General features: G+C 40.4%; 1 protein-coding gene across 1 annotated transcript; it reads left to right on the top strand.

The window, feature by feature from the left end:
- The first annotated feature begins 205 nt into the window (after positions 1 to 205).
- On the top strand, positions 206 to 10,867 carry IDI1 (isopentenyl-diphosphate delta isomerase 1). Its single transcript, XM_064285078.1, has 5 exons — positions 206 to 687; positions 4,174 to 4,346; positions 4,970 to 5,062; positions 5,832 to 5,962; positions 10,280 to 10,867. The coding sequence occupies exons 1-5, from the start codon at positions 500 to 502 to the stop codon at positions 10,595 to 10,597; spliced, it is 903 nt and encodes a 300-aa protein (XP_064141148.1). The 5' UTR covers positions 206 to 499; the 3' UTR covers positions 10,598 to 10,867.
- The last annotated feature ends 589 nt before the right edge of the window (positions 10,868 to 11,456 follow it).

The following is an 11,456-nucleotide window of genomic DNA, read 5'->3' as shown; positions in this document are numbered from 1 at the left end:
GCTGGGATTCTGTTTATAACCCACAGCTCATCCCCTGAAGCTGGGGTTTCCGGCGTCAGCACGTAACCTCTGCAGAGTCTCGGGCACGCCCTGAACCCTTGCCTCTATCGGATTGGCTAAGCCCGACCAGGCCAGAGAGGACGATTGGCTGGAGGTCCTGGGCCGCTGGCACCCACCAATCCAGTCTTTTTCCTGTTGCCTCCTGCAGTCCTCCCCAGTCAAGGAACCTCAGCCTAGCAGGGTGGGGGCGGGGCATGTCGTCCACTTAATTCTCCCTCCTTGGGTAAAGGTGTTGGATTCGCGGTGCAGGGGTGTGTGGAGCGCATTTCTACACCCTACCGTTTCCCTCGACTCGGCTGGTCGGCTGAGGCAGCCGCGAGTCGCGGATTTGGGGCAAGAGTAGTGCCGTAAGGAGGTGGCCCGCCCTCGCCAGCCGTAGCACCATCGGGCGATCTGAAGACGTAAGGCGCGGGCCGGCGCGCGATTGGCCGCCGCGAGGATGTGGCGCGGCTGGCTCGTTGTGGCGGTGTCTCGGGAGCTTGGGCGTGTGGCCGGTGGCTCCGCCTTGGGGCGGGGCCCACGCGCAGCTGCCGGCGGCCGAAGGAGGCGCACCGCGCCGCACCACTTGGCTGGATTTTTAGTCGCCGGGCTCAGTGACGGGCTGGTCAGCTGCGGCCGGAGCGCGGGGTAAGGAAGGCAGGGGGCCGTGGGGTCCGAGTGCCCGGCTCTGGTCCCCTGGGAGAAGTGGCGCGGCGGGGGCGGGAGGGGGGTGCGGCCGGGGCCCTTCGGGGCGGGACTCGAATCGCGCTCTGGACGGTGGGGGCTCCGCGGGGTCGCTTCCCGGGGCTGCGGCCTCGCGTTGTTTGGGAAGCGGTGTCGATTCTCGGAGCACTGGAGGTTGGAGCGTGGTGGGCACTGCCGCTGCCCCGGGCTGAGCACGGTGCAGCAGAGGGCGAAATGTCGGAGTTGCTGCATTTCTGCCGCTTAGCTGGTTGATGGGGTGATCCCCATGGCCCTATCCCCCCAATAGTACGTGATGCTTAGTGAAAAGGCATGCCTTTTTAAAAAAATGCATCAGAACCTTGTGCACAGAATCACCAGTATTTAAATCCAGCCTACTTTTTTTTGAAGAATCCTGGAACTCTCGTTATGTTTCAGGAAATCTAAAATTGTTGCGTATGTAGTAAATGCTTCTACCTCCATTCTGCATTTTTTTTAAACACTAAAAAAAAAAAAAAAAAACACTAGTTGTATACAATTAATAATATATACAAGTCCCAAGAGGAAGTTAGGGGCGTTAGAACCAAGGAGCGGTAAGCTAGGTACTAATTTGGAAACCAAGTTTTGCAGTGACAGGGGCGTTCCCAGATGTGGAGTGGTGTGTGCTTTTGGTTGTGAATGTTGACGCTGGAAAGCGGGGTGTATGGCTGAATTGGAGCCAGTAAGCTAGGAACAGTCGGGTAAGGAAAGTGAACGGTTGGTAGCACTTGAAATACACGATTAGATAATATTATTTCATTTGGTTCTTAGAGTTCGCTGAGGTTTTCTGGTCAGAAAAATGTTTGGTAATTGATAATATTCAGGGAGTTTGACTTTAGGAAGGGAAAAACCAAAAGACCCGTTGCCATCGAGTCAATTCCTACTCATAGTGACCGTATAGGACAGGGTAGAACTGCCTCATAGGGTTTCCAAGGAGCAGCTGGGGGATTCCAACTGCTAACCTTTTAGTTAGCGGCCGGGCTTTTAATCACGACTCTACGTGGAAGGCAATACACTTGCCCCCTCTGATTAAATAGTTAGGTCAGCTTCCCAACTTTGCTTTCTGCTAGTTTGAGATGGCTTGCAGATTTTGTGGCTTGTGTATGGTTCATATGCCTTTTAAAAAGGGTTTTTTGTTTTTTCATGTGTGACTCTGCAGATGCATTATTAAACCAGTCCTTTTTTGCATATGGCATTTTCAATCTTATTCTTCATTATTAAGCAGTGAAAAAGGTCCATCTACTGTAAAAATATGGCTGAACTTTAATAAAATGCTGAATATAAAGGCAAACCCCAGAAGACTCCATAGAGTATGATTCCATTTTAAGAAGTACCAAAAACAAGCTACAACAGTAGATTGTTTAGGCATACTTGTGTATGTGGTAGAACCTATTTCTTTTCAACTCTTTATATACACACACGTATATGCATGATAACAAATTTCAGGAGACTTATTTCTAGTAGTGAAGCGGGAGAAGAGATGAAGAGCATCACGTAAATAGATATAACATGATCTGTTTTTTGGTTTTGGTAATGTGTTCTTAGATCTGCATATCACTATCTTTAAGTGAATAAATATTTGTGATTTTACATGAAGATCCGTCTTAAGGTCTAAGTTCCGAAAATCTTGAAAGAGTAGTGTGACTTAAAACATTGTCATTTCGAAAAGTCTCACTATTCTGTAGTTATGAAAGCTACCTTAGTAATGATTTTAACGTGTATTAAACTTGCCTGTGGAAGTTGTAAATACATCTTTTTAAAAATGTGGCTAATTTAAAATTTCCTTTCCACAGTATTTTTCCTCTTCGTCTCTGGTTTTAATCACTAAGCATATTTTCAGTTTTTTTTTTTGTATTATATATTTTCATCTTGACTCTCACATCATCAGCACCCCTTAACAATCTTTAGGGTGAGAATTTTTTCTCAAGTAGCCATTTTTGTATGTAACATTTTGTATACATTCTGTAGTGTGCTTGAACTCTGTTGAAAGTATGTCAGAAATCAAACTATTTGAAAGAAAATCACATACAAAGCAGAGGGCATAGCATTTAAAATATATAATGCAGAAAAGACTCAGGGAACACTTACCGAGGACCTACTATGTTTAAGGTGCTCTGAAGGATACAAAGGTCAGACATCTTAGGAATTACTGCATGTGCAAAAATACAAGGAAGGATATAGAAAGTGTTTTAGTAGTAGTTTAAACTTAAATCAATATGGGGGGATTAATCAGGGGTCAGAGAGAGAATAAGCTTTAATATGCTAAGGTAGGGATGGGCAAACTGCGAAATTCAAATTTCAGTGTCCAAAATAAAAGTTTTATTGGAACACAGCTAGGCTCAGTTTACATATTGTCTACTTCAGACATTGTCTATGGCTACTTTTATAGCACAAAGGCAGAGTTGATACTGACTGGCTCTTTTTAGAAAAAGTTGGGGGAGGACTGCCCTAATGCATTCATTGAGTGTAATTAAGATTTCTCCTGTGTGTCTAGAATGGTATGTGCCTTTGAAAAAATTGAAAAAAACGGTCCCTCAAATTATTTTTTTTCTGATTAGGAACCAGATTGAGAAAGCCTGAGTTAAATTTTATTAGGGTATTCAATGTTTGGCACGTGAATTAGACCTTGAGAAAAGAATTTCAACAGATGGGCATTGTTGAGCAACTATACAGACGCAAGGAATGGCAAAGAATGTTTGGGACAAGTATAGGAATACACACTAGATAGTATAGAAGCCTCTGTGGAAAAAAAGGATGAAAAGTTAGATGGCTTGCAGCTAGCTCATAGATGGGCAGCCTCCTAAGTGAGGGAGAAAAATGGACACGGGGAGATATTGACTCTGTCAAGTGCTGCAGAGGATCCTGTAGGGCAAAAATTGAGAGGAGAATATTGACTGTGATAATTAAGAAAGCAACTAAGGTGAAAGGCCCCCTGTGATTGAATTTAGGAGACATGATGGCCAGGCTGGGGCTGAATGGTGGGCCAGCGGTATTACTGGGGGACCCTGATGGGAGCAGAGAACGGTGGTACTGCAGATAGGTGCAGCAGATGTAGTTCATATCCCGTTTTGAAATGGCTGAATTGCTGACTGGGTTCAGAGATCTGTATTTGCTTCCCCCACTAAGATCATGGAGTCTGGGTGGTGCAGACAGTTAACTCACATGGCTGCTAAGTGAAAGGTTGGCAGTTCAAGGCCACCCAGAGGTGCCTTAGAGGAAAGGCTTGGTCATCTTCTTCTGAAAAATCACCCACTGAAAACCCTCTGGAGCATAGTTCTACTCTGACACACATGGAGTCGCCATGAGTTGGGGTCAACTCGACAGCAACTGGTTAACTTGTGTGCTTATAAGACCTTCAAAGAAATATAATACATGGTAACGGCCTTTCTTTCTCTTTCCACTTATCAATAATAGTATTTTAGGACAGATCAGACATACTGTAACGATGCCTGAAATAAATACTGACCGTCTTGATGAGAAGCAGGTTCAACTTCTGGCAGAGATGTGCATTCTTATTGATGAAAATGACAACAGAATTGGGGCTGAGACGAAAAAAAATTGTCACCTGAATGAAAACATAGAGAAAGGTACTGTTTTAAAATATTCTACCTTGTAAAGTGATTTTCCTAGGAATTTCAGGTTAGCTGAGAAAAGTACTCTGGTAAAGAGGATGTGGTTCTTAACCATTTCATATTTTACCTTTGCTTTCAGTTAGTTAAAGAGGTGTATTAGTAAAATCTGCCTTGCTACCCGCCCGGTTTAACAGATATGTCTCTCCATGTCATCTGTCTTTTACTCACTTTTTTCAGGGTTATTTTGTAAAAGGAGGAATAGACTGATCCTAAAATAATAGCAGTTGTCAAGCCTTTTAATGAATGGAGCGAGGCAGGTGTTGTAAAGGAAAGAATGTGCCTTCGCAGGAGTAGAAGACCGACTGGGCCTGAGATAGATATCCCTGGAAGGAAATATGGCCAGTAGTGGAGCTGGCTGGCAGATTCCCATTTCTTTTTCTTGAAGTCTGATATCCTTGCTTAGTGTGCCAGAGCTCTTCACCATTGCAGCCATACAGAGGCTTGCCTAAGCTGAGGACTCTGGGAAAAAGGCAAAAATGACAGCAACTTAACCAGTATTATTCTGAACTCCAAGTGGAAAATCAGGCAAATAACTGCTATTTTAAAAACTAAAATCATGGTATTTATTTTCCTTTCAGGATTATTGCATCGAGCTTTTAGTGTCTTCTTATTCAACACAGAAAATAAGCTCCTACTACAGCAGAGATCAGATGCTAAAATTACCTTTCCAGGTTAGTATACTTAACATGCAGTATGTTGGTGGGAACTATATTTAAAATGACTTCTTAATGTTGTTTGTAGGGGAGATGACATTGGGAATTAATCATGGGGAATGGGGAAAAGGCTCTTAAGAGTGATACTAGAGGTAAACTTTCTTAATCGTCTAAGAATCTGTTACTTGGTATTTCCTATAAACTAGTTTTCCATGGCTAACATGAACTATATTTTAGATGCCTAGGCAGAATACATAAATAGTTAAAACTGTTAAACCTTGAAAACTAATAAAATAAAGCTTGATAAGTAAGTTAGAAAACATTTAAAGGAAAAGGAGATAAAAGTGTACTGGTAACCTGCTAGGTAATGGTGTTGAACACAGAATGACTCTAAACTTCCGTGTAGCAGACATCAAAAGGAAAAGCCTGTGCATGACATAATTTCGTATTCTACGTAAAAGAGGCTTATACAATGATTGTAACTTAATAAGACAACGGGAAAGAATAAGAACTGCTAAGGGATAGGGGTGTGTGTATGTGTATGTATACATTTGCATGTATATGTTTTGTTTTTACACATCTGGATTATCTTTGGTTAATCAGGCATTAATAAAGAATTTACCTACAGATGTCTGTTTTACAAAAGGATTAGTGGTATTCTGTTATAACTGATTTTAAAATCGTAAAGAATCATTTTTTTTTTGTTATTTTTAAAACCATTTGTTTCTTGATCTTTCAGACCTCCTTTGAAGAAAAGTTAACCTACACCTGTGTTAACATTTTTCAGGTTGTTTTACCAATACTTGTTGTAGTCATCCATTAAGTAATCCAGGAGAACTTGACGAAAATGATGCAATTGGAGTAAGACGTGCAGCACAGAGGCGTTTAAAAGCTGAGCTAGGAATTCCTATGGAACAGGTAACCAGTTTTTCTGTACAGAAGAAGCATGCAAGTTGAAAGCTAAACATACATCTACAAAATGTTTTATATAATTTTCAAATTCAAATGTAGAGATCTACTTTTTAGCCTTTTGAGTTATGAGTTAGCCGCAGAAAGCACCTTGAATAAAGAAGAAGATTTAAATTTGATTTAGCATTACTTAGCAGAATTTAGCTCAAAACTAAGTTGGATTTATCTGTAAACTAGTATTTATAATTGATAAGATCAAAGATAAATATTTTCTTGTGGAAATCCTTAGGAATATGGACTATACACCTAATTGGGTGAATTATAATGACCCCCCCCCCCACAATGTTCCCTTTAAATAAAATCTCTGGATAAATAATTTGTTTCACTTGGTTAAAATGATAAGTTACTTTCCAAGAAAAAGTGATCTTAAAATGTAAAGGAAAACATTACAGGTCAGTAGTCTATGAGCGACTGCTTTTTTTTTCTCTTTTAATCATTGTTGCTTAAAAAATCAACATGTGTTTGGTCCTATGGGAAAAGCAATTAAACTTTTGAAGCTCACAGTGTAGTAATATTTTCATGTATCATCAACAAGAGATTAATATTTTAAAAATTTTAATTCTGAAACTCATCTCTCAGTTGTCATGCTGTGGTGGCCTGTGTGTTGCGTGATGCTGGAAACGAGACCACCGGTATTTGAAATATTAGCAGGGTCACCCATGGTGGACAGGTTTCAGGAAAGCTTCCAGACTAAGACAGACTAGGAAGAAGGACCTGGCAGTCAACTTCTGAAAAAACCGGCCAGTGAAAATCTTAAGAATAGCAGCAGAACATTGTCTGATACAATGCTGAAAGATGAGCCCCTAAGGTTTGGAAGGTGCTCAGCCTGCCTCCTCAAAGTGGAGGCCACTTAATGACATGGATGGAGTAAAGCTTTTGCATCCTTCATTTGCTTATCTGGCACAATTGAAAATAAGAAGAAACAACTGAAAACATCCATTAATAATCAGAACATGGAATGTATGAAGTATCAATCTAGGAAAATTTGGAAGTCATCGAAAATGAAATGGAACCCATAAAGATGGATATCCTAAGCAATAGTGAGCTGAAATGGACTGGTGTTGGCCATTTCGAATCGGACAGTCATGTGGTCTACTACGCCAGGAATGACAGATTGAAGAGGAATGGCGTAGCATTCATCATCAAATAGAATTTTCAAGGTCTTTCCTGAAGTACAGCACTGTCAGAGATAGGAACATATTCATACGCCTACAAGGAAGACCAGTTAATACAACTGTTATTCAAATTGATGCACCAGCCACTAATGCAAAGATGAAGAAGTTGAGTATTTTTATCAACTTTTGCAGTCTGAAATTGATCATACATGCAATCAAGATGCATTGATAATTACCGGTGATTGGAAGGCAAAAGTTGGAAACAAAGATCTAGTAAGTGGATAATATGGCCTTGGTGACGGAAACGATGCTGGAGATTGAAGGATAGAATTTTGCAAGATCAATGGCCTATTCATTACAAGTATCTTTTTCAACAACTTAAACGGCATTATACATGTGGACCTCACAAGATAAAATACACAGGAATCAAATCACCTACGTGTATGGAAAGAGACAATGGAGAAGCTCAATATCATCAGTCACCAAAAGGCCAGGGGCCGACTGTGAAACAGACTGAGAAACAGACCACATGCAAGTTCAAGTTGAAGCTGAGAAAAATTAGAGCAAGTCCCCTTGAGCCAAAATACAACCTAAAGTATTAAAAAAAAAAAAAAAAAACCATTGCCATCGAGTCGATTCCGACTCATAGCGACCCTATTGGACAGGGTTTCCAAGTATATCCCACCTAAATTTAGACACCATCTCAAGAACAGATTTGATGCATTGAACACTAATCACTGAAGACTAGGTAAGTTGTGGAATGACATCAAGGACATCATACATGAAGAAAGCAAAAGGTCATTAAAAAGACAGGAAAGAAAGAAAAGACCAAAATGGATGTGAGAAGAGAATCTGAAACTTGCTCTTGAATGTAGAATAGCTAAAGTGAACAGAAGAAATGATGGTGTAAAAGAGCTGAACGAAAAATGGTGGCTGGAGAAAATGAAGTAAAGTATTATAATAAAATGTGCAAAAACCTGGAGTTAGAAAACCAGAAGGGAAGAACATGTCCAGCGTTTCTCAAGCTGAAAGAATTAAAGAAAAGTTCAAGCCTCAAGTTACAGTGTTGAAGGATTCTGTGGGAAAAATATTGAGTGACACAGAAAACATCCAGAGAAGATGGGAGGCATACACAGAGTCACAATGCCAACAAGAACTGGTAGCTGTGCAACCATTTCAGGAGGTAGTGTATGATCAAGAACTGATGGTATTGAAGGAAGAAGTCCAAGCTGCACTGAAGGCATTTGTGAAAAACAAGGCTCCAAGAATTGATGAATACCAATTGAAATGTTCCAACAAATAGATGCAGTGCTAGAGGTGCTCATTCATCTATGCCAAGAAATTTGGAAGACAGCTACCTGGCCAACCAACCGGGAGAGGTCCATATTTGTACCAATTCCAAAGAAAGGTGATCCAACAGAATGCAGAAGTTATCGAACAATATCATTAATACCACACGCAAGTGAAATTTTGCTGATCATTCAGAAGCAGCTGCAGCATACATCGACAGGGAACTGCCAGAAATTCAAGCCAGGCTCCGAAGAGGACGTGGGATGAGGAATATCAGTGCTGATGTCATATGGATTTTGGCTGAAAGCAGAGAATACCAGAAAGATGTTTGTCTGTGTTCTATTGACTATGCAGAGGCATTCGACTAAGTGGATCATAACAAATCATGGATAACATTGCAAAAAATGGGAATTCCAGAACACATTTAATTATGCTCATGAGAAACCTATACATAGACCAAGAGGCAGTCGTCTGAACAGAAAAAAGGGATACTGTGCAGTTTAAAGTCTGGAAAAGTGTATGTCACTTGTAATCTTTCACCATACTTACTCAATCTGTATGCTGAGCAGATAATCTGAGAAGCTGGACTGTGTGAAGAAGTACTTGGCATGAAGATTGGAGGAAGACTCAGTAACAACCTGCAGTATGCAGATAACACACCCTTGCGTGGTGAAAGTGAAGAGGACCTGAAGCACTTGGTGATAAAGATCAAAGACTACACTCTTCGGTATGGATTGCACCTCAGCATAAAGAAAACAGTAATCCTCACAACTGGACCAATAAGCAAAACCTTTACCATTGAGTTGATTCCAATTCGTAGCAACCTTATAGGACAGAGCAGAACTACCCTGTAGGCTTCCAAGGAGTGGTGGTGGATTCAAACTAGAGATTTAGATTAGAAGCCATAGCCCTTAACCACTGCACCACCAGGGCTCCGGACCAGTACGCAACATCATGATAAATGGAGAAAAGATTGAAATTGTCAAGGATTTCACTTTACTTGGATCCACGCAATCAACACCCATAGAAGCAGCAGTCAGGAAATCAGACGATGAATTGGATTTGGCATAACTGCTGCAGAAGACCTCTTTAAAGTGTTGAAAGTAAAGACATCACTTTGAGGGCTAAGGTTTGCCTGACCCAAGCCGTGGTATTTTCAGTCATTCATAGGCATGCAAAATCTGGTTAGTGAATAAGGAGGACTGAAGAAAAATGAACACTTTTGAATTGTGGTATTTGTGAAGAATGTTGAATATACCATGGACTTCCCGAAGAAAAAACAAATCTGTCTTGGAAGGAGTACGGCCAGAATGCTCCTTAGAAGTAAGAATGGCAAGACTTTGTTTTATGTAATTTGGACATGTTAGCAGGAGGGCCCTGGAGAAGGACATCATGTTTGGTAAAGAGTCAGCAAAAAAGAGGAAGACCCTCAACGAGATGAATTGACACTGCCTGCATCACTGGGCTCAGGCGTAACAGTGATTGTGAGCATGGTGAAGGACACGGCGGTATTTTGTTCTGTCGTACATAGGATTGCTATCAGTTGGTACCGCGTCGACGACACCTACTCATACTCATTGCTGTCAAGTCAATTCCGATTCATAGCGATGCTATAGGACAGAGTAGAACTGCCCCCAGAGGGCTTCCAAGGAGTGGCTGGTGGATTCAAACTGTTGACCTTTTGGTTAGCCAGCAGTAAATCGTAACCACTGTGCCACCAGGGCTCCAAATCCACACCTAACGTTAACTCTGAAGCTGTACTGCTGTACAGGGTATGCTGAATTGTGGTCAGTTACTTTTAGATTACTTTTTTGTTTTTAAATTACTGATATTTTTGTTATTGTGTTCTATTTTTTCATAGGTTCCACCAGAAGAAATTAATTATCTAACACGAATTCACTACAAGGCTCAGTCTGATGGCGTTTGGGGTGAACATGAAATTGATTACATTTTGTTGGTGAAGAAGAATGTAACTTTGAATCCAGACCCTAATGAGATTAAAAGCTATTGTTATGTGTCAAAGGAAGAACTAGAAGAACTTCTGAAAAAAGCAGCCCGTGGTGAAATTAAGATAACTCCATGGTTTAAAATTATTACAGAGGCTTTTCTTTTTAAATGGTGGGACAACTTAAATCATTTGAATCAGTTTGTTGAACATAAGAAAATATATAGAATGTGAAAGGGGAGATGATTGATTAGTAAAGGCCTGAAGAATTTCTAGGTAGTGAACTCAGAATAATGGTGTGTGTTTTATTTTTAAGTTTGGTTCTTTATTAGGAGAACTCACATTTGATACATTGATGCTTTTAACAACTAAAAGATCTGTGGAAAGGACATAATTTTTTTTTATCATATACCCGTACATATGCATTGCTGTTTGTAGAAGAAGACATGAAAGATTATTGTTTAAAAAAAAAAAAAGAGAGCAAATAAAACTCCATTTAACCTGTCCAAAAACATGTCCATGACATATTTGAATAAGCAAAGGTCTTCATTTTTTATATTGTGATAAACATTTTTGGAATATTTGTAGAGCACTTTGCTGTTTGCCAGACACTTTATATAACACTGAATTCTTGTTGTGGTCCAGAAAAATGTGCAAAGTATTTGCTTAACTACTTCAAAACAGTCCTAATTAACTTTCAGCATTAACAGATGAAACTAGTAAAGCAGGTTAAAGGGAAATTACATGTTACATACTTTAATTTCTATCATTCTAAGTTGATTTTGTGGTTTAATCATTCTGAAATTATCGTTTTGATATTTAAAGGCAACCATTGCTTTTGGTCGTATGCAGGAGTGGATACTGACTAGGTAAAATCTTTTAAGTAAACCAAAACAAAAAACCATTGTTGTCAAGTCGATTCCGACTCAGCAACTCTACAGGACAGAGTAGAACATCCGCCTATGGTTCCCAAAGCTGTAATCTTTGTTGAGGCACGCTGGCACATCTTTCTGCAATGGAGCAGTTCGTGGATTTGAACCACCGACCTTTCAGTTAGCAGACAAATGCTTAACCACTGCACCACCAGACTTTT

This window comes from Loxodonta africana, chromosome 4 (genome assembly GCF_030014295.1).
Source record: "Loxodonta africana isolate mLoxAfr1 chromosome 4, mLoxAfr1.hap2, whole genome shotgun sequence".
NCBI lineage: Eukaryota > Metazoa > Chordata > Mammalia > Proboscidea > Elephantidae > Loxodonta > Loxodonta africana.
Note: the sequence above shows the minus strand (reverse complement) of the source record. Positions and strands in the feature narration are given on the sequence as shown.

Excerpts from the sequence above, each read along its gene's own strand:
- IDI1 (XM_064285078.1), top strand. The coding sequence starts at position 500 with ATGTGGCGCGGCTGGCTCGTTGTGGCGGTGTCTCGGGAGCTTGGGCGT. Across the intron at positions 5,063-5,831 it reads TGCTAAAATTACCTTTCCAG|GTTGTTTTACCAATACTTGT; the intron begins GTTAGTATACTT and ends AACATTTTTCAG. Across the intron at positions 5,963-10,279 it reads TAGGAATTCCTATGGAACAG|GTTCCACCAGAAGAAATTAA; the intron begins GTAACCAGTTTT and ends ATTTTTTCATAG.